The sequence below is a fragment of the Carcharodon carcharias genome, chromosome 20 (assembly GCF_017639515.1).
Source record: "Carcharodon carcharias isolate sCarCar2 chromosome 20, sCarCar2.pri, whole genome shotgun sequence".
NCBI lineage: Eukaryota > Metazoa > Chordata > Chondrichthyes > Lamniformes > Lamnidae > Carcharodon > Carcharodon carcharias.
In genome coordinates, this window is record NC_054486.1 from 33,229,206 (window position 1) to 33,251,494 (window position 22,289).

Below are 22,289 nucleotides of genomic sequence, written 5' to 3' on the forward strand. Positions count from 1 at the left end.
ATCATGGGTGGATCTGAAATATGAAGGGTGGGATTTCAGTTGGAATCCACATGGAATAAACTAGAGGGAGATGGCTGCTGAGGAAAGAGATGTAACTGAACGCAAGTTTTGTTAGATATTTGATCAAACAGGGGAAGGGAAATGGAAAGCAATTAAGGTGGACAAAGTGAAAGAGACAAACAGAAATCCTTTTGGTAAGAAAAGCAGAACTTCTTAAAGGTGGGCATTCCTGGAAGAGAAGTAGCAGTGAATTAAACACTAATGCAAAAGCAAAATCCTGTAGATGTTGGAAATCTGAAATAAAAACAGAAAATGCTGGACTTATTCATCAGACCTGGCAATATCTGTGACAAGGGAAATGGAGTTAACATTTCAGGTTGATGACTTTTCATCAGAACTGGGAAAAGTTAGAGCTGTAACAGGAAAAGTGAAAGGAAGGAGAATAGGTCAAAAGGGAAGGTATGTGATAGAATCAAAGGCAGGAGAGATTGATTAAATCACAAAATTGATGGTGCAAGGCCAAAGGGAGTGATAATGGGAACAAGTAAAGAAACAAATGAGGGTCTAGGAGGAGGTGTGAATGACAGAATTAAGAATAGCTGCTGCCTGAAAATAAAAGCAAGGTGAAAAAAAAGCCTGCAAAGAAAAAGGAAACGAAATCTGGGAAGATGTTACAATCTAAAATTTTTGAACTCAATGTCCAGAAGGCTGTGAAGTGCACAGTCAAAAGGTTGATGTGCTATTCCTCATGCATATGTTGAGCTTCATTGCAACACTTGCGGGCCAAGGACAGAAAGGTCAGGCTGGGAGCAGGCAACTAGAAGCTCAGGGTCACACTTGGAGACTGAACAGAGGTGTTCTGCAAAGCAATCACACAATCTGCATTTGGTCTCCCCAAAGTAAACCTGCTGCGAACAGCAAATACGGTATACTAAGTTGAAAGTAGAAGAAGTAAAGTGCTGTTTAATCCGGAAGGAGTATATGAAGCAAGATGGAGGTAAAAGGTCTGGCTCAACATTGAGTTCAACAATTTCAGACCATAACTGCTGCCTATTTTGTTTCCTGTTCTTTGCATGTTTCAGTTTTTCTCTTATTTTTACTTGCAGTCAGCAGCACACCAGCTCTAGGCACATCCTTTGTTTCTTTTCTTGCCCTATCACTATTCCCGTTGACTCTAAGACTAACTCTTCTCTCCTGTTTTCCACCATATCTGACCTTCCTTTTGGCCTTGTCCCACCCACTGCTCAAAATCTATTTCATCTCCTTTTCCCGGTTCTGATGAAAGATCACAGACCTGCAACATTAACTGTTTCTCTCTTTACAAATGCTGCCAGACCTGCTTAGTGTTTCCTGAATTTTCTGCTTTTATTTCAGACTTCCAGTATCTGCAGTAAGAATATCCACTTAGCTCTACCTTGCTGGTTTCCCACTCTGGCCTCCTGCATGGAATCCCTGATTGGCTAATCAGCATTCTGACAGAATGATCAATCAGGGCACTGAAAGGCAAACCACTTGTAAGTGAATGGAACGTGAGGGATGGTGATAAGGGCAGAGCTGAGCATTTTCCAGAAAGCTATCAGGGGAAACCCAGATGGTCTTGGCTAAACTGGACATCTTGTCATCCTAGGACAAGGGGAACCCTACCGTGGCTCTGGGAGGGAGCAGAAGAGCTGTGAGTAGAAAGGAAGGAAATGTACACAATCGAGGGCCTTCTCAACTAGGCTAGAGTGGAATCCTCAGTTGAGGACAAAGGAAGATGTATCAGAAGCACTGGTACGGAAGCTTGCATTATTGGACCAGATGCGACAGAGATGGAGAATTTGGGAACGTGGAATCGAGTCCCATAGGAAGCGCAGTGTGGGGAAGTGTAGTCAAGGTAACTGTGGGAATCATAAAAGCAAAATACTGTGGATTCTGAAAATTTGAAATAAAATCAGAAAGTGCAGGTCTAGCAGCATTTATGGAGAACTGAAAAGAGTTAACATTTCGAGTCGAGTTCTTTAGAACTCCAAAATGTGGGAATCAATGGATTTATAGTGGATCAGAATAATTGGACACGGTAGGTGTCATTCAAAGGGACCACGTAGGCCTCTAGGTTTCCATTGGCTGTGATACTGAGGAGAGGCGGGATAACGGAGATTGGTAACCAATAGAAATGCAGTTGTGGAATTCGATTGTTTTGATTGTGTTTGACGCGCTTTTCTTTCAGCCAATGGGCGGGCTGGGAGAGAAGATTTAAATCTGAGCGGCAACCGTTAGCGAGCGGCGGGCAGGAGCGCCAAAGGATAGAATAGGACAAGGCAATGGAGCTGGAAGGATTGAAGTACAGCGAGCTGCAGCGACTTGCCAAGCAGCACGGACTGAAGGCCAACCTGAAGGTGAGCAGAACAAAGCGGCATCCCCCAATACCGACCGCCTAATCCGGGGATAGAGAGGAATCCGACACTGGGGGTATGGAGATGGCGAGGAGAAGCTGCTGCTTGGACTGGGGGTTGGGGAGAGGAGAGGAGAGGAGCGGGGTGGGGCATCTGCATCATGCATCTTGAGGTTATTAACATTAATGTTAATGGCCTAATCGCAAGCACTTGGGGGTGGGAGGAATGCATATATTGCATTATAGCTTCATGTTCCCAAAAATGAGATGTCCTGTAATTGGGATTTCACGAGTTAATTTGTGATATTTAGGGTTAAGAAATCCCACTGAGCGACATCTTGTAGAGAGTATTTATAATTGTGACATCTACTGTTGGGAGTTGAATAAAGTGTGTTGAATAAATACAATCTATGGCAATTTTTGTTATGTTATTGATACCGATACTCCAATAATCTTGGTGACACTGAATGTGATTTATGTTGATGACTGGAGTGAAGTGCGTGTTCCTTTACACCCCCGGTGATGGCAACTTCTTGTCGATCAGAGTTCCCAGAAATGCGAATGTGCTTTTTCGCCTACCGTCAGTTAGATCTCAAAGTAGCCCATTATAATAGTACCTGACTGACTCAGTAAACATGGAATTTTTTCTAGTATCGGAATTTCAGATGTGCCGGAAGTCCACACCATCTGTGGGTAACTATGGCTAATGTAAATTTGTACAACTGAGACTTAAGGAACTTAAGTTTCACAAGTTTCAGCAAATGAAAACCTCGGTTAAGGAAGAAGAAGGACATGTCAGAGGAACTGTTAACCGAGGTTTTCCACCCACGGTCATTGACAGGGCCCTCAACCGTGTTCGGCCCATCTCCCGCGCACCTGCCCTCACGCCTTCTCCTCCCTCCCAGAAACATTATAGGGTCCCCCTTGTCCTCACTTGTCACCCCATCAGCCTCCGCATTCAAAGGATCATCCTCCGCCATTTCCACCAACTCCAGCATGATGCCACCACCAAACACATCTTCCCTTCACCCCGCCCCCCCCCCCCCCCCCCCCGTGACATTCAGTAGGGATCGTTCCCTCCGGGACACCCTGGTCCTCTCCTACATCACCCCCTACTCCTCAACCCCCTCCTATGGCACCACCCCATGCCCACGCAAAAGATGCAACACCTGCCCCTTCACTTCCTCTCTCCTCACCGTCCAAGGGCCCAAACACTCCTTTCAAGTGAAGCAGCATTTCACTTGCATTTCCCCTAACTTAGTCTACTGCATTCATTGCTCCCAATGCGGTCTCCTCTACATTGGAGAGACCAAATGTAAACTGGGCGACCGCTTTGCAGAACATATGCGGTCTGTCCACAAGAAAGACCCAAACCACCAAGTTCTGTTGAAGGGTCATGAGGACTCGAAACGTCAACTCTTTTCTTCTCCGCTGATGCAGCCAGACCTGCTGAGTTTTTCCAGGTAATTCTGTTTTTGTTTTTGACCCAAACCACCCTGTTGCTTGCCATTTTAACACTCCACCCTGCTGTCTTGCCCACATGTCTGGCCTTGACTTGCTGCATTGTTCCAGTGAAGCCCAACGCAAACTGGAGGGACAGTGCCTCATCTTCCGACTAGGCACTTTACAGCCTTCCGGACTGAATATTGAATTCAACAACGTTAGATCTTGAACTCCATCCCCACCCCCTTTCCGTTTCTTCCCCCTTCCTTTTGTTTTTTCCAATAATTTATATAGATTTTTCTTTTCCCACCTATTTCCATTATTTTTAAATCTATATCTTTTATGCCCTGTTAGTCTTTCCACCCCACCCCCACTAGAGCTGTACCTTGAGTGTCCTGCCATCCATTCTTAATTAGCACATTGGTTTAGATAATATCACCACCTTCAACACCTCTTTGTTCTTCTGTCTCTGACATCTTTTGATTATCTGCTCTTATCACTGCTTACTTGTCCCTACAACCATACCCCACCCTCCCCCCCAACTTCTCTCCCCCCAGCTTATATTTCACCCCTCTCCTAATATTCACTCAGTTCTGTTGAAGGGTCATGAGGACTCGAAACGTCAACTCTTTTCTTCTCCGCCTATGCTGCCAGACCTGCTGAGTTTTTCCAGGTAATTCTGTTTTTGTTTTGGATTTCCAGCATCCACAGTTTTTTGTTTTTATAGCTTAATATTCCTGGTTGCTGGGTTTTCAGATGGGATCGAGGAGATAAAGGGGTGGGTCACAATAATAGTTAAAGGAAACACTCACAGCTGTGAGTAGATAATGCTAGAAGGAGCATTAAATGAGGCTATATAGATTGAACTTGAGGGACAAAAAAGAGCAATCACTCATTTGGTGTTATAGACCCCTAAACAGTGAGAGGGAGATAAAAGAACAAATATGTAAGCAAATTGCTAAGATGTGCAGAAACAATAGGGCAGTAATTTTCAACTGTCAAAAACCTAGGGAAGTAGAAAGTGCAGGGGTGAAATTAAAAAGGAAACTAAATTAGGAAAGCAAAGAGGGAACAAAAAGTTATTGGCAAGTAAAATCCAGGAAAAGCCCAAGGTGTGTTATAAATGCAAAGAGCTAGGGATAATAATGGAAAGAGTAAGGTCAATTAGAGACCAAAAAAAAACTTGGAGGTGGAAGGTGTGGGCATGGTTTTTGATGAATACTTTGATGATGCTGTTTTCATCAAAGAAGCAGACATCAGTTTTTTTTTCTGGTCTGCGAAGACACGATGAGCTGAATGGCCTCTCATAACTTTTTTCAATGGTTGTAAGGAGGAGTATTGTGAAATATTGGGATAAACCTAGTGAGGGAGGAAGCGTAAAGGAGTTAGCATCTATGAGTGTGGATGAATCACCAGACCCAGATGACATGTAACTGAGGCAAAGGAAAGTCAGGAGGCTCAGACCATCCTTTTCCAATAATTTCTGACTGCAGGCATGGTGCTGGAGGACTTCTACCATTGTAACCTGGAGAAAGGAGTGGTTAGCTGGAGTAATTGCAGGCCTGTCAGCCTTACCTTCGTGGTTGGCAAATTATTGGAAAAGGTTCTGACGATATAAATTCTCATTTAGAGGCACTGATTAATTGAAGACAGTCAGCATGGATTTGTTAAGAGGTCATGTCTGACTAACTTGATTGAATTTTTTTTTGAGGGCAGATGAGGGTAATGTGTTTGATATACGTGGATTTTTAGTTGGGTTTTGACAAGGTCTCACATGGTGGATTGGCCAGAAAATCAAAATCTCATGAGGCCTAAAACTGATTTAGTGGCAGGAAGCAAAAGGTAATGGCCGGTGTAGTATAAGGTTATCTGGCATAGAAATAGTTAATGTGGGACTGAGAAACAGTACTGTCCAGTGTAATGTAAAGAGACACATGACCTCAGTCTAGATGCAGTTGTAGATTGGACAGAGACTGGAGTAGAAGAAAGTATGGAGTTAGCTCATAAATTGTGCTATACCCTGTTATCAATAAACATTTAATGTTCAAGCACACAAGATTCAGAACCTCTTTGTGAGACCTACTGTACATAAAAACACCCAACTGTTGTACGTTGTGTGACAGAGAGGCTGTTTCCTATTGGGCTCTGCAGGGTTCAGTACTGGTCTTTCACTGTTCATGGTATATATCAATGATTCAGACTTAAATGTAGGGCCCGTGATTAACAAGTTTGCAGGTGGTTGGGGGTGGGGGGAATGTGATGGTGGAGGGGCTGGGATTGGTAATGTCACCGGACTAGTAATCCAGAGTCCCAGGCTAATGTTCTGGGGATATAAGCAAAATACTGCGGATGCTGGAAATCTAGAACAAAAATACCTCGAAAAACTCAGCCAGGTCTGACAGCATCTGCGGAGAGGGATACAGTTGACGCTTTGAGTCCGTATGACTCCTCATCAGACCTAAGACATATAGAAATGAGATGAAATATAAGCTGGTAGAGGGGGGGTGGGACAGGTAGAACTCGATAGGGGTCCAGTGATAAGTGGAGGCCAAGAAGAGACTGCCAAAGATGTCATTGACAAAAGGACAAATGGGGCGTTGGCGGTGGTGAATTATCTAAAGAATGCGCTAATGGGAACATTAAGAGTAGCAAGCAGGACAAGCTGGTGGCAGATGGCTCCAGTGGGGGGGGGGATCAAAATAGGCCAAAAGTTGGAGATGAAACAATAGATCGAAATAAACTTAAAAATAGGAGGGAAAAGAAAAATATATTTGTTAAATTATTGGAGAAGGGTGGGGATAGAGGAGAGTGTTCCTTATCTGAAATTGTTGAACTCAATATTAAGTCTGGAAGACTGTAAAGTGCCTAGTCGGAAGATGAGGTGCTGTTCCTCCAGCGTGTGTTGAGCTTCACTGGAACATTGCAGCAAGCCAAGGATGGACATGTGGGCATGAGATCACGGTGGTGTGTTGAAATGGCAAGTGACAGGGAGGTCTGGGTCATGCTTGCGGACAGAAGGTGTTCTGCAAAGCGGTCACCCTGTCTGCATTTGGCCTCTCCAATGTAAAAGAGACCACGTTGGGAGCAGCGAATGCAGTAGACTAAATTGAGGGAAGTGCAAGATTTTCACTTGAAAGGAGTGTTTGGGCCCTTGGATGGTGAGGAGAGGGGAAGTAAAGGGGCAGGTGTTGCGTCCTTCTGCGGTTGCATGGGAAGGTGCTATGGGAGGGGGTTGAGGTGTAGGGGGTGATGGAGGAGTGGACCAGAGTGTCCCAGAGGGAACGATTCCTGCGGAAAGCCGCTGGGGGGGGCTGAAGGGAAGATGTGTTTGGTGATGGCATCATGCTGGAGTTGGCGGAAATGGGGGATGATGATGGGGTGATTAGTGAGGACAAGGGGGACCCTATCGTAGTTTTGGGAGGGAGAGGAAAGTGTGAGGGCGGATGTATCGGAGATGGGCCGGACATGGTTGAGGGCCCTGTCAACGACTGTGGGTGGAAAACCTTGGTTAAGGCAGAAGGAATTGTTTTGGAAAGTGGCATCATCCGAACAGATGCAATGGAGGCGAAGGAACTGAGAGAATGTGATAAGAGTCCTTACAGGAAGCGGGGTGTGAAGAGCTGTAGTCGAGGTAGCTGTGGGAGTTGGTAGGCTTATAATGAATATTGGTGGACAGTCTATCACCAGAAATTGAGACTGAGAGGTCAAGGAAGGGAAGAGAAGTGTCAGTGATGGACCACGTGAAAATGATGGAGGGGTGGAAATTGGAAGCAAAATTAATACATTTTTCCAGATCCAGACGAGAGCATGAAGTGGCACCAAAGCAGTCATCAATGTACCAGAGAAAGAGTTGTGGGAGGGGGCCTGAGTAGGACTAGAACAAGGAATGTTCCACATACTCCACAAAGAGACAGGCATAACTGGGCTGCGCAGGTACCCATAGCCACACCTTTTATTTGGAGGAAGTGAGATGAGTTTAAGGAGAAATTGTTCAGTGAGAAAACAAGTTCAGCCAATTGGAGGAGAGTAGTGGTGGATGGGGATTGTTCAAGGAAGAAGCGGAGAGCCGTCAGACCATCCCGGTGGGGGATGGAGGTGTAGAGGGATTGGACATCCATGGTGAAGAGGCGGTTGGGGCCAGGGAACTGGAAATTGTTGATATGATTTAGGGCATCAGAGGAATCGCAGATGTAGGTGGGAAGAGGCTGGACAAGGGGAGAGAGAATGGGTTCAAGATAGCAAGAAATGAGTTACGTGGGGCAGGAATGGGCTGACATGATCGGTCTGCCAGGACAGTCCTGTTTGTGGATTTTGGGTAGGAGGTGGAAGCTGTGGAAGGAAGTTCTCCAGAGAAGATGAGGTCAGTGACAGTGCTGGAAACAATGGCTTGATGTTCGGTGGTGGGGTCATAGTCCAGAGGATGGTAGGAGGAAGTGTCTGCGAGTTGATGCTCCGCCTTTTCGAGGTAGAGGTCAGTGTGCCAGACAACAACAGCACCACCCTTGTCAGTGGGTTTGATGACAAAGTCAGGGTTCGACCTGAGAGAACGGAGTGCGGCAAATTCAGAAAGAGACAGATTAGAGTGGGTGAGAGAAGCAGAGAAATTGAGACGACTGAAATGTTCTGGGGACATGGGTTCAAATCCCACTACAGCAGCTGGTGGAATTTAAATAAATTTGGAATTAAAAAAGCTAGTCTCACTAATAGTGACCATGAAACCATTGTTGTTAAAAATCCATCTGATTCACTAATATCCTTTTAAGGAAGCCTGCTGTCCTTAACCTGCTCTGGCCCTCATGAGTCCAGACCTATGGCTATTCGTTAATGTTTCGAGCCCATATGACTCTTCATCAGAACCGTCAGAAGAGTCATACAGCCTCGAAATGTTAACTCTGTCTTCCTCTCCACAGATGCTGTCAGACCTGCTGAGTTTTTCCTGCTATTTTTATTTTTGTTTTCAAGATTTCCAACGTCTGCAGTATTTTGCTTTTATCCGTAGCTGTGTGGTTGACTCTGAAATGGCCTAGCAAGGCACTCAGTTGTATCAAACTGCTACAAAGTCCGCAAAAAGGAATGAAACTGGACAGATCACCTGGCATCAATCTAAGCACTGGAAATAACAATGGCAAACTTAGTGCTGTTGACCCTGCAAAGTCCTCCTTTCTAGCATCTGGGGGTTTATTCCAAAATTGGAAATGCTGTTCCACGGGCTAGTCGAGCAACAGCCTGCATTGTCATATTCTTGGATCATACCTCACTGGCAATGTCCCAGACATCACCATCCCTGGGTATGTCCTGACCCATGGGCAGGACAGACCTACGAGGTGGCAGCATAGTGGTATATAGTCAGAAGGGTGTTGCCCTGGGAGTCCCCCTCATTGACTCTGGACCCCATGAAGTCTCATAGCCTCAAGTCAAACATGTGCAAGGAAATTTCTTGTTGATTACCACCTTCTGCCCCCCCCCCCCCCCCCCCCCATGATGAATCATTACTCCTCCATGTTGAATACCACTTGGAAGAAGCGCTGAGGGTGGTTAGGGCACAGAATATAACCTGGGTGGGGGACTTCAATGTCCATCTTCAAGAGTTGCTCAGTGCCACCACGACTGACTGAGCTGGCAGAGTCCTAGAGGACATAGCTGCTAGACTGAGTCTGCAGAAGTTGGTGAGGGAACCAACAAGAGGGAAAACATACTTGTCCTCATCCTCACCAATCTATCTGTTGTAAAAGTGCCTGTCCATGACAGTTTTGGTAGGAGTAACCACTGCACAGTCCTTGCGGAGTCGAAGTTCCGTCTTCACTTTGAGGATGCCCTTGTTATGTTGTGTGACACTATTGCTATGTTAAATGGGGTAAATTTTGAACAGATCTAGCAACTCAAAACTGGGCATCTATGAGCCGCTGTGGGCCATCAGCCACAGTAAAATTGTACACCACTACAATCTGTAACCTCATGGCCTGGTATAACCCCCACTCTACAATTGCAATCAAGCCAGGGGATGAACTCTGGTTCGATGAAGCGTGCTGGAGGGCATGCCAGAGAGCAGCACCAGGCATACTTAAAAATGAGGTGTCAACTTGGTGAAGCTACAATGCAGGACTACTTGCATGCTAAAAAAACAGAAGCAGCATGCAATAGACAGAGCTAAGCAATCCCACAACCAACAGATTAGATCTAAGTTCTGCAGTTGTGAATGGTGATGGATAGTTAAACAACTCACTGGAGGAGGAGGGTCCACAAATATCCCCATCCTCAATGATGGAGCAGTCCAGCACATTGTGCAAAAGACAAGGCAGAAGCATTTGCAACCACCTTCAGCCAGAAGTGCCGAGTGGATGACTCATCTTGCCCTCCACCTGATTTCCCCAGCATCATGCTTGCCAGTCTTCAGCCAATTCAATTCACTCCACATGATATCAAGAAACGGCTGAAGGCACTGGGTATTGCCTGCTTAGGCAACCTGTTCCAGTGCAGCTACACCTGGTAATGTGGAAAGTCACCTTGGTATATCCTGTCCACAAAAAGCAGGACAAATTTAACCTGGTCAATTACCGCCCCACCAGTCTACTCTCAATCATCAGAAAACTGATGGAAGGTTTCGCTGACAGTGCTGTCAAGCAGCACTTACACAGCAATAACCTGCCCCCTAATGCTTACTTTGGGTTCTGGCAGGGCCACTCGGCTCCAGATCTCATTACAGCCTTGATCCAAACATTGACAAAGAGCTGAACTCTAGAGGTGAGGTGAGGTGAGAGTGATTGCTTTTGACACAAGTCGCATGTGACTGAATGTGGCATCAAGGAACTCTAGCAAAACTGATGGGAATCGGCTGGGGGGGGTGGGGTGGCATTTGTGGTCTTTGGAGATCAGTCAGGGACATTGCTGCAGGAGTTCCTCAGCGTAGTCTCCTAGGCCCAATCACCTTAGCTGCTTCGTCAATGAGCTTTCCTCCATCATAAGGTCAGAAGTGGGTATGTTCGCTGCTGATTTCACAATGTTCACTATTCACGACGACACAGATACTGAAGCAGTCCATGTTCAAACGTAGCAAGACCTGGACAATATCCAGGCTTGTGCTGACAAGTGACAAGTAACATTTTGTGCCATACAAGTGTCAGACAATGACCATCTCCATCGAGAGAGAATCTAACTATCGATCCTTGACATTCAATGGCACTATCAACACTGAATCCCCCACTGTCAACAATCTGCGGGTTACCATTGACCGGAAACTGAACTGGACCAGCCATATGAATACTATGATTACAAGAGCAGGTCAGAGGCTAGGAATTCTGCAGTAAGTTACTTGCATCCTGACCCCCCAAAGCCTGTCCAGCCTCTACAAGGCTCAAGTCAGAAGTGTGATAGCATTCTCTCCACTTGCCTGGATGCTTGCAGCTCCAACAATACAAGAAGCTTGACACCATCCAGGATAAAGCAACCTGCTTGGTTGGCACCCCATCCACGACCTTCAGCACTCACTCCCTCCACCACCAAAACACAGTGGGAGCAGTGTGTGTCATCTACAAGATGCAGTGCAGCAACTCAACCAAGTCTCCTTTGACAGCACTTTTGAAACCTAAGACTCTACCACCTAGAAAGACAAGGGCAGCAGATGCATGGGAGCACCACCTGCATGTTTCCCTCCAAACCCTTCACCATCCTGACTTGGAAATATATTGCCATTCCTTCATTGTCACTGTCACTGGGTCAAAATCCTGGAGCTCCCTCCTGAACAGCACTGTGTTTGCACCTACACCACATGGACTTCAGTGGCTAAAGAGGTGGCTCACCACCACCTTCTGAAGGGCAATTGGGGATGGGCAATAAAAATGCTGACCTAGCCAGTGAAGCCCACACCCCATGAAAGAATGTTTTTTTTTTTAAAAAAATATGAAAATTGGCCATGTAGTTGAAAGTAAGGAAGAGATCACTAGACTGGTCAGGTGGGTAGAAAAGTGGCAGAAGTATGAGGTTAAAAGTTTAGGAAGTATAAAGAAGGCAAGGGAATACACAATACATGGTAGGACATTGGAGTAGATCTTATCGAAGTCACAAATGACATGCTGTGTGTCTTTCTTGACCTGTTTGCAACTTTTTGACTGTCATCCTCCATCGTGCCTCCATTGTCATCCAGCTGATTTTTAAAATTCATTTACAGGATTTGGGCGTCGCTGGCTAGGCCAGCACTTATAGCCCACCCCTAATTGCCCTTGAGAAGGTGGTGGAGAGCTGCTGTCTTGAATCGCTGCAGTCCCTGTGATGTGGGAACACCCATGGTGCTGTTTGGGTCCAAATCCTGGAATTTTCTCCCTGTGACAGTGAAGGAACAGTGATATATTTCCAAGTTGGGATGGTGAGAGGCTTGAAGGGAAATGTCCAGGTGGTGGTTTTCCAAAGTGTCTGCTGCCCTTGTCCTTCTAGAATGGTAGTGGTTATGGGTTTGGAAGTTGCAGCCTAAGGAGCCTTGGTGAGTTTCTGCAGTGCATCTTGTCGATGGTACATACTGCTGCTACTGTGCGTCAGTGGTGGAGGGCCTTCGTGTTTGTGGAAGGAATGCCAATCAAGAAGGCTGTTTTGTCCTAGATAGTGTCAAGTTTCTTACTGATGGAGTTGCATGCATCCAGGCAAGTAGAGGGTAGGCTAACACACTTCTGACTTGAGCCTTGTCGATGGTGGACAGGGTTTGGGGAGTCAGGAGGTGAGTTACTCGCCGCAGGATTCCTAGCCTCCGACCTCTTGTAGCCACAGTATTTATATGGCTAGTCCAATTCGGTTGATGGCTAATGGTAACCCCCCCCCACAAGATGTTGATAGTGGGGGATTCGGCGATGGTAATGCCACTGAATGTCAAGGACCTAGGACACTACCCTGAGGAACTCCTGCAGTAACGTCCTGGAACTGAGATTATTGACTTCCAACAACCACAACCATCTTCCTTTTGTGCTAGGTATGACCCCAACCAGTGGACAGTTTTGCCCCTGATTCCCATTGACTCCATTTTTCCTAGGGTTCCTGATGCCATACTTGGTCAAATGCTGCCTTGATGTCAAGGGCAGTCACTCTTACCTCCCTGCTCTCACCTGTTCCATTCTTAGCTCTATAATCCTAGTTGGAGAATCACTTACAAGACTTTTTTCTGCAGCTGCATCATTAATTCTGGTGACCCCAAGGATCAAACCTTGAGCCCTCGTATTTTTTCATCTATATGCTGCCCCTCCAGCATCATCTGAGCATACAGTAGTGGTAGTTTTCACATACGCTGACAATACTCAGCTCACCTTACTAGCTAGTTTTCTCAACTACTCCAGCGTTGCTAAATTATGAACTGTTTACCTGACATCCAGTACTGGGTGAGCAGGAATTTCCTCTTAAATATTGGGAAGGCTGAAGCCATTGTTTTCAGTCCCCAGCCCAAACTCTGTTGTCTAGGAAGTTACTCCATTCCTCTCTATGGCAACAGTCTGGGATTAACCTGTTCACAATCTTGATGTTACATTGGATCCTGGGGATGAGCTTCTGAACTTTTAATCATGCTATCGCTAAAACAGCTTACTTCTACTTCTGTTGCTTCGTCTTTACCTCAGCTGATCTGCTGAAACTGTCATTCATGCCTTTGTTACCTGTAGATTTGATTATTCCAACAGACTGCTGGCTGGTCTCCCACATTCTACCCTCCATAAATCTGAGGTCATCCAAAACTCTGTTGCCAGTGTCTTAACTTATGCCAACTCCCATTCTCCTATCACCCCTGTGCTTGCTGACCTACATTACCTCCTGGTCAAATAACCTCAATTTTAAAATTCTCATCCTTGTATCCAATTCCCTCTGTGGCCTCACCTCTCTCTATCACTGTCATCTCCCCCAGCCCATAAGTATCAGATATCTGTACTCAAATTCTGGCCTTTTATGCATCCCCAGTTTTAACTGCTCCACGATTGGTGGCCATGCCTTTCATTGCTTGGACCCTAATATCTGGAATACCCTCTCTACACCTTTCCGCCTCTTTAGCTCACTTTTCCTCCTTTTAAGATACTCAAAACCTACCTCTTTGACCAAGCTTCTGTTTATCTGACTTAATCTTTCCTTATGTGGCTAAGTGTCATACTTTATTTCATAATGCTTTTTTGAAGTGCGTTAGGATATTTCATTACATTAAAGTTGCTATATAAGTTTGTTAGATCTTGTGGCGCAGTGGGTAGCGTCTCTGCCTCTGAGCCACAAGCTCCAGGTTTGAGTCCCAACCCAGGAATTGATGGTCAAGGAAGGTGTGTTCATATTGCGGCCAAGCAGGTTGAGTATCAACCTACAAATCTTCCATTGCATGCCAATGGCAGGTGGTAAGTGTGGGTGAGATTCTTGATCAGCCATGTGATGGAAAGAAAGTTGGAGCCTCTACCATCACTATCCATGGATCCAGACTACAACATGCTTGTGAACAGTGCATGTTGCCACACCAATTTGGACTCAGTGGTTTCTACCACTATAAATTTGTTATAATAAAAGCAAAATACTGCAGATGCTGGAAATTTGAAATAAAAACGGAATGCTAGGGGAAAAAAACAGCAGGCTTAGCAACATCTGTGGAGAGAAAGAGTTAACGTTTCAAGTCTAGTATGACTCTTCATCAGAATTGGAGAGTGGTAGAAATATCCATAAATTTGCCCATCTACAGATCCTGATGATAGCAGGGCAGGTAGATAAGATGGTCACAAAGGCACATGGGATAGTTTCCTTTATTAACTGAAGCATAGATTATAAGAGCAGGGAGGTTACACTACAGCTGTATGAAATACTAGCTTTGTACACAGCTGGAGTACCATGTACATTTCTGGTCTTAGAGCGTACAGACGAAGTATTGCCAGGAATAGAGAATTTTAACTATGGGGAAAGATTGGATGGGCTGGGATTAGTTTCTTTGGAACGAATGAGGCTGAGGTGAGTTTTTATTGAGGTATATAAAATTGAAGAGCCAATAAAGAGTGAAAAGGAAGGTCATGTTTCCATTAGCAGAGGACAATAATGGGGAAGCATAGATTTAAAGTCATTGGTGGAAGGATTCAAGTAGAATTGAGAAGTCATTTTTTTCACCCAGAAGATGGGTGGGATCTAGAACTCTACCTGAAAAGTTGGTAGAGGCAAACTATCACAGCATTTAAAACAATTAGATATGTTCTTGAGGTACCATAACCTTGTAGGTCTACGGATCAAGAGCTGGAAAATGAGATGAGGCTGGACAACTTTCTTTTGGCTATTACAGACAAGATGGGTTCAGTGGCCTGATCCTGCACTATAAATTTTCTGTTTTTATTAAGGTTGCAAAAATTAATTGTTCAACCCAAATGACGTTGAAGTTTTAGTTTTGGGCTGTAAATGGCAAACACTTTATTAAGTTTGCAACCTGTTCTAAAGGACATTATGGTTTCTATCATGTTCATAAAAATATGAAATTTTCCCTTTTAAGTTGTTTAATACCTCTGTTCATTGTCTTTCCCACCTTTTTTAACAGGCAGATAAGTTACTGAAAGGCTTGCAAGAGCACTTCCAACAAGAATTGAAGGGTGATGCTGTTCTGAAGGTATAAATGTGAAAATAAAATTTTATAACTGAATAAAGAGCAGCTTATATTTATATAGCACCTCTAACTTAGTAAAACATTCCAAAGAGCTTGACAGGAGTGTTATCAAACAAAATTTGACACTGAACCAAATGGAGAGATATTAGGGCAGATAAGGAATGAGCTTTAAGAGTGTCTTAAAGAAGGTGGGGAATGGGGAGATTTAGGTAGGGAATTTCATAATTTAGGGCCTTGATACCTGAAGACAACTGCCAATGGTGGCGAGATTAAAATTGGGGATATGCAAGAGACCAGGATTGGAAGAAGTGGCTTTAATTTTATTTTTATCAGTGCTGTTTCTGACTCCACCCTGGAAGAATAGAATTGAAGGGTTGAATGGCCTTCTCTTTCTCAGCATTAGAGCCACCAATCTTGATAGGGCCCAGATCAGGAGAGGATAGAGTTTGGGCACTTTTGTCAAACTGTATTCAGTTGATACATAAAATGGAAGTAATGGTTAATTGTGTCAGCCTTCTGAAAAATGTGGAACACCCCTTATAGCCTCAGGTATGTGAATAGTCTAGCGTTGCGGACAAGAGGGGGTGTTAATTTCACCCGATTTCTTCTCTCACCACCCATCGTAAACGGAAAAGTGTTTTGATTTGCTTCCCTGTTCATAAGTGGTGGTGTATTTCCCAACCTCTCAGTTGCAGTGTGATCCAATTTTCTATTAATAACCCGACAGCAAACTCAAGATAGGATGAACTCAAAGGGTTAGTTTATTTGCACACACTGCAACATGGGAGGAGGGTAGCAATGTTGCCCCCTTTGCATTCAGACAGTAAAAGAGGAATAGAGAAAATAAAGATTTACAGGACAAAAAGAATTATTGTTTCATGTGAATCCAGAATCAAAATCCAATGAGGTATTCCTTTACGGACGCTGGCAGGCTGAAAACCGTTGCTGCATAATTCACTTTTCCAGTAGAGTTGACTTCACAGGAGGAAATCGGCATGCAGCGATGCAGTATTGTGGGTGCTATTACAGAAGTTCCAGTAAAAACATTGTAGATGAGACCATGGATTTAATCTGGGCCCTTTTCTGTGCTGTTGCTTGTAGATGTTAAAATAGCAGATGGAAGTTTTCAATACATCAAGGCAATATATCTGGCTCCACAAGCTAGAGGTTCATGTCACATGACTCCCACCTCTCCACTCTGGCTTTGACAAAGGGAGTGCATCCCTTTGTCTGGGTCTCTGAGATTATTAAATGTTCCAAACGTTAAGACTTGAAAGAAAGGTTACAGGGTCCTTCATCCTAGCAGATGGGTAGGCTTTGGTTTGCCAGGCCTGGCTTATGAAATGCCAATGGCCTTTGTATTGTTCTCTTTGAATTTGGTCTCTGTAGCCAACAGGGAGCTGTTAGTATCTCTTCAGAGATAACGAGAGGCAAACTCCTACGATATAGCCATGGTAGCCCCTTTTGCTCGAGGGTCACAGACAGACATAGCTTCAGTCATTTTAAAAGGTTTTTGTCCAATTATTAAAATTTTAGAAATATCCAGTGTGAGGTCGTAGTCCCCTGACATTAGTTTCAAGCAGCAAGGTTAGTGTTGCGCTTTTAAAAAGTGAGTACAACTTGCGAAGAGGTGCAGACAATTGTTCTAAATAGTATTTAGAAGGATTTAGTCAAAGCTTTGCCAATTTGGTGTTTGAGCAGAGATGGCAAAATATGTCTTTCAGGTGCGCTGAACCATAGAACAATCAGTGAGAAGCCCAATTGTCTAACAATCTAATATTGAAAACACATAATGCTAAATTGATAGATTAGCCCTCTTTATCTGAAAAACCATGTGAATTATGCCTACAGACTTTGCTTAATACTTGGTGAGCCCACATTCCAGTATTTCTGTTTATCTTGGGAGTGAGAGATCCATATGGAACTCTTTTACTTGCCCTCTAGATGTTGCTGCTTCTGAATAATAGCTTTTCCTTGTGTTCTCACTGAGTTGTAAAAGGCAAAGTAACAAAACTGACTAAGATGTGACCTTTCATAGTTGGGTGGGTAGTGAAAGGAAGCCCAGTAAATGTAACAGTAGGTAAGCTGAGGTGAGGCTGCACATGACCCTTGGCTTTAGTGAACAGGATGAAACCTGCCACATTTGTTGAATGTTGTCATGTAGCACAAGGAGCTTTACCTGCTTGTAAGCAGAACTATTGTAAGCAATGTTGGTTTGTGTTGCTGAAGCATATTTACGTTTGTTTGTAGACTCCTGAAGAAGAAAATAAATGTAATACAGTTGATGTAGAAAAATGGGAAGACTCTAATGTGACTAAACGACGAGGCAAAGGGAGATTGTCTAATGAAAGCAAGGAAGAGCTGAATGGAAGTCAGAATGAATCTGTTCACCTGCAGGCTGTCACAGCTTCTGATAATGAACAACCTTCAATGGTACAGCATCTGTACTGCTGAATTATTGTCTGCACGAGTTCGCATTCTGTCCTGCTGTCTAACATGGAATTTTATCTGTTATGATTCTGTTCCAAGATATTTTAAATGCTACTTTATTATGAAATGCTTGTGCAGGAGCTGTCACCTCATTTGGAAATGTGCCAAAACACAGACGGTTCAGACTCCAAGAGAAGACAAAGAAAACATGGTGCTGTATCTGGGGCTGAAAGTACAGGAAGTGTGGCTGATGGAAGTGCTACTGTGACCCAATGCGCACATTTATCACCTGAGAGAGCAGCTAATACGTCCAAAGGTAGTGCTGGGCAATTATTTAACCTCATCTCACACATGCTCGAGATTCTTTGGGATGTAATTAATATGTTGTTGAAATGGATTGATCTTTTTGTCACTTTTTTTAAAACTGAACTTAATTTTTGCCTGTCAAACCAAAAATATTTTCAACCAGTTTGGGGTTTATAGAGTAAATAAAAACATTCACACTTCATCTTTACTTTGTGAAGATGAAAGCAATTGGTCTTTACACATTTCAAGTAAGCTCCTAATTCAAAAACTGCCAAAATGTCCCAAATTTGATTCTGCTTTGTACTGAGTTAGCTGGTTCACACTGGATCAGAGCCCTTGGGCTAGAGAAAGAAAAGAATCAGCCAATGATCCCTTGTGGGATGTGTGTGTATGTTAATGATTGCCTTTTGTTGAACATCATATGACATGCAAATTCCTCTCTTTCAGGCTGCAATGCTGGTTGATCACCCTTCTCTGTCTCTATTCCTATCAACCATCACTTTTGGATTTGGCAGGTGGTTTTACAGCCATTTACCCTTCCTGCCACTTTCCCTCCCCATTTTTCCAGGCTGGGGACCAGCACGGATTGATGCTGGCCTGCCTGCACCCGCCACTGGGTTCTTCTGTGGCCAACAAGCCCTGGAGTGGGACTCAAACCCTGAGCATTCTGACTTAAAGGGAGAGTGACTTTTCTTGTCTGCACAGCAGTCACACTGAGGTAGCAAGCAGTGTAGTCTGGTATTAAGAAATCGGAAAACTGGACCACTCTTGTTCTACAATCATGGATGATGGGGTTGGGCTTGGCTGTGATGGCCTGTTGGGGAAAAAACGAGAGAATGTCATTTTTTTTTTCCCCCTGAGAACTGCTTGATTGCTTGATCAAGTTCAAGCAACTTGTAACCTACAATGTTAACAATCTGTGAAGTTGGCCCTTCTAGAATCCAGACAAACTGCACACACCACCTTAACTTGAGGTGCTGTCAGCAACATCATTTTGTTTCTTGTGTAATAAGTCCAGCTTCCAAAATCAGAATAGTTGGGAGATTCTGATGAAAAAAAAAATCCTACAAGTGGCTAGTCATTGGTCCTGTCTTTACTAAAGGAACTACTGCTCGATCGAAGACTGGCAAAATTCCACGTTTTGTTGGAGCAGCTGGGAAAGCTGGATTCAAGACTTCCATTATAATTGGAAAAACTGGACTAAACCATGTCACCCCTGGTAAGAGACTATTTGTAATTCCCTCTATGTAAAGGGAAGGAGGAGTTTCATGTTGGGACATTGCCACTCTATCCTACATTGCTGTATACAATGTTGGGTGTCTTGCTATGCTGCTCTGAAGATTGTCATATATTGTATGTAATCTTTGTTTCTGACACTAGAAATACGATATTAGCACTGAATACAAAGAGTAGAAGTTCTCCCAGGTGCCTGTACTGACATCATCTCACTTTCATTACAAACATTCTTTCATAAATTGAGTGAGAACTCCATACATATGTCAGCCCACCTGTAATGCATATTATTTGCATCCCGTTCTTTTACTGAAGAGGCTACTAATGAGGTAGTAGAAATGAGGAGAAATATACACATGTTCAGGTAGAAGGTTAAAGGAGCTTTGATTGTGGCATCCTTGCTGTCACATTTGACCCCAAGATGAACTTTTTGCTCATCTTCACATGATCACTAAGACTGGTTGTTTATTTCCACCTCCCATAACTTCGTCTCTGTCTCTACTCATCTGCTGAAACCCGCATTTGTCTTTTTTACCTCCAGACTTGACTATCCCAATGTGCACATGGCTAGTATCCCACATTCTACTCTCCATAAACTTGAGGTCATTCAAAACTCTGCTGCACATGTCTTAACTTGCATCAAGTTCTGTTTACTTACAGTAGGGATTTTGGACATGATTGAGCAGCCAACAGCAAGAACATGAGGTAGTAAAGAGGAAAGATTGTTTAAGCACAAAACATGACTTAGTAAACTGGGCAGTAATTAATACAGCGTAACAGGTTAGATTTCCTGTTCTAGCTATGAACAACGGAACAAGCAAAAACCTGAACTGGGTTTGTCTTGTAGACTTCTCAAGCTTTGACTTAAACTCCGGTAGTCTTTTTGGGCTTCTCATACATCTTGGATCCTGGGTAGAGGTAGTACCTCTTGTTGGATCTGTTTTACTTGCTGCAAAGAGCATGGTTTTGACTCCTTTTTTTCCTTATACCCTCAACAGTTAATTAGTCCCCTCCTTTACAAACCAGTTGACCTGCTACTAAGACACATAATTGATTTTGAATTGGCCTTGCATGTCTGATATTGGCTCCTAATCTAATCTATTACATTTCTAAGAAGAAGATGCTCAAGTATCCAGAACACCCTATGAATCTGTACCAGCTCTAACCTGACTGGTTCAGCTTCATGCAGTTAAAGACAAGTTTGTGGACCATGATTACAAAATTTCACTTAAAATTATGTAGCTTTATAAATTTAAATATGTGGTTTAATTCTTTTACAAAGGGTAATTTTATGGCATGATTTTCTCACCCTACCCCAAAACCTGTGCTTGCTGACTTACATTGGTTTCTGATCATGCAATATGTTAATTTTAAATTTTTTATCCCTGTTTTCAAATCCTTCTATGGCTTTCCCTCTCTGTCTGTACTCGTATTGAGCCCACAACCCTCAGATATCTGCGCTAAACTAATTCTTGCCTTTTGAACATCCCCAATTTTAATTGCCTTGCTATTCAGTTGCTTAGGTTCTAAGCTCCATTACTCTCCACATATCTTTCTGCCCCTCTACCTCACTTTCCTCCTTTTTAAGACACTCCTTAAAACTTACCACTTTGACCAAGAATTTGGTAATCTGACCTAATATTTACTTAGGTGGCTTAGTGTTGTATTTGTTTTATAATGCTCCTGTGAAGCACCTTGGAGCGTGTTGTTACATTAAAGGCACAATATAAATAAGTAGGTAATGACAGAGCACCAGGGTCAATACATAAAACTTTAATGAGTAAAGGGAATAGTGACACAGGAATGGTGAATTTTGAATGTCATTCCTATCTTCATAAAAGGAGATAAACATTAGAAATCAATTAGCTTAAGGTTAGTGGCAGAAAATATGCTAGAATTTCTACCAAGAGATAAGATAACTAAACAGCTGGCGAATAAAGAATGTGATTTTGGAAGTCAGCTCAGGACCATGTTTAAACAATCTTATTGAATTCTTCATAGAAGTAGCAGAGTAGACTAGGCGAATGCAGTGAATATGGTACACATGTCTCCTAAAAGGCTTTTCATGAGGGCCACAGAGTCTCATGGGTTCAGTTTATTAATTCAGTGTGTTATTTGGAATTCTTGGATCTGTTTTGATAATGCTGTGTGATATTTGAGATTGAGATCCATGTGTTAATATAGCATTTTATACTTCTAGACTGGAAAAAGATTCATCAAGCTAGTTTTAACAAGATGGAGTCAATTGACTTGTATGTTGAGCGAAAAAGGAAACGCATTGAAGCTTTTGGTAACTCTGCCAAACAGGTGAGGATAAGTTTATAATTCAGTGGGTGGCTGTGCTTTGATGTCTGTCATATGCACTATCCCCTGCTCCAATGAGGGCACTACAGATTATCTATTTGAGGGGTCATTTTATGACCAATACCACCAGCTTTAACCCTGCTCACTGTTCATGTCCATCTAAAACATGAACTGTTTCTGGAAGTAGGCAATTATAAACATGCTCAAGCTCCCATGTGCAAACTCAGTAGGTGAGTGACCATGCTGTTGTGCCATGTAGGAAAATATAGTGTAAAATGAATTCCCAAATGCATGTGCTGTTTCCCTTACTCCTGAGTATCAAATATGCAAAAAGGTTTGCTGGGAATCTTGATTTGGTTGTAGTTTCTCATATCTATTAAATTAGAATTTGAAGTATAGTAAAGATAAATGTACTTTTTTGTCTGGTGCATAGCTATGCAGAACAGAAGGGCTAATTCATGCCGATTAGTGTTTGCTGTTCTCAGCAAGGCTGCTTCAGATGATCTCGGTTTCCCTACTCAGCTGGAGTTTCTGCTCCTGATGTCTATACGATGACCTCTGATGGGAAATGAGCTTGTAGATGTTAGATAATTGAATTTCACTGTGATACCTTCTGTGGGC

The 22,289-nt window shown here is 43.4% G+C and overlaps 2 protein-coding genes across 5 annotated transcripts in view; one reads left to right on the forward strand and one right to left on the reverse strand.

Moving 5' to 3' along the window:
* oip5 (opa interacting protein 5) overlaps window positions 1-3,330 on the reverse strand; it is a 32,621-nt gene extending 29,291 nt beyond the window's left edge. Inside the window, exon 1 of the mRNA XM_041214997.1 lies at window positions 3,309-3,330. The gene's annotated coding sequence lies outside the window, so the exon portion shown is untranslated. The remainder of the gene's footprint in view (window positions 1-3,308) is intronic.
* The window catches only part of nusap1 (nucleolar and spindle associated protein 1), a 47,563-nt gene continuing 27,515 nt past the window's right edge, over window positions 2,242-22,289 (forward strand). For 3 of the 4 annotated variants that reach the window (XM_041214991.1, XM_041214993.1, XM_041214992.1), the window contains exons 1-6: window positions 2,242-2,378; window positions 15,330-15,398; window positions 17,646-17,828; window positions 17,964-18,141; window positions 19,234-19,350; window positions 21,565-21,671. In XM_041214991.1, coding sequence (XP_041070925.1) covers window positions 2,304-2,378; window positions 15,330-15,398; window positions 17,646-17,828; window positions 17,964-18,141; window positions 19,234-19,350; window positions 21,565-21,671 — 729 coding nt within the window. In that variant the 5' untranslated portion in view covers window positions 2,242-2,303. The remainder of the gene's footprint in view (window positions 2,379-15,329; window positions 15,399-17,645; window positions 17,829-17,963; window positions 18,142-19,233; window positions 19,351-21,564; window positions 21,672-22,289) is intronic. The other variant, XM_041214994.1, reaches the window with a different exon arrangement.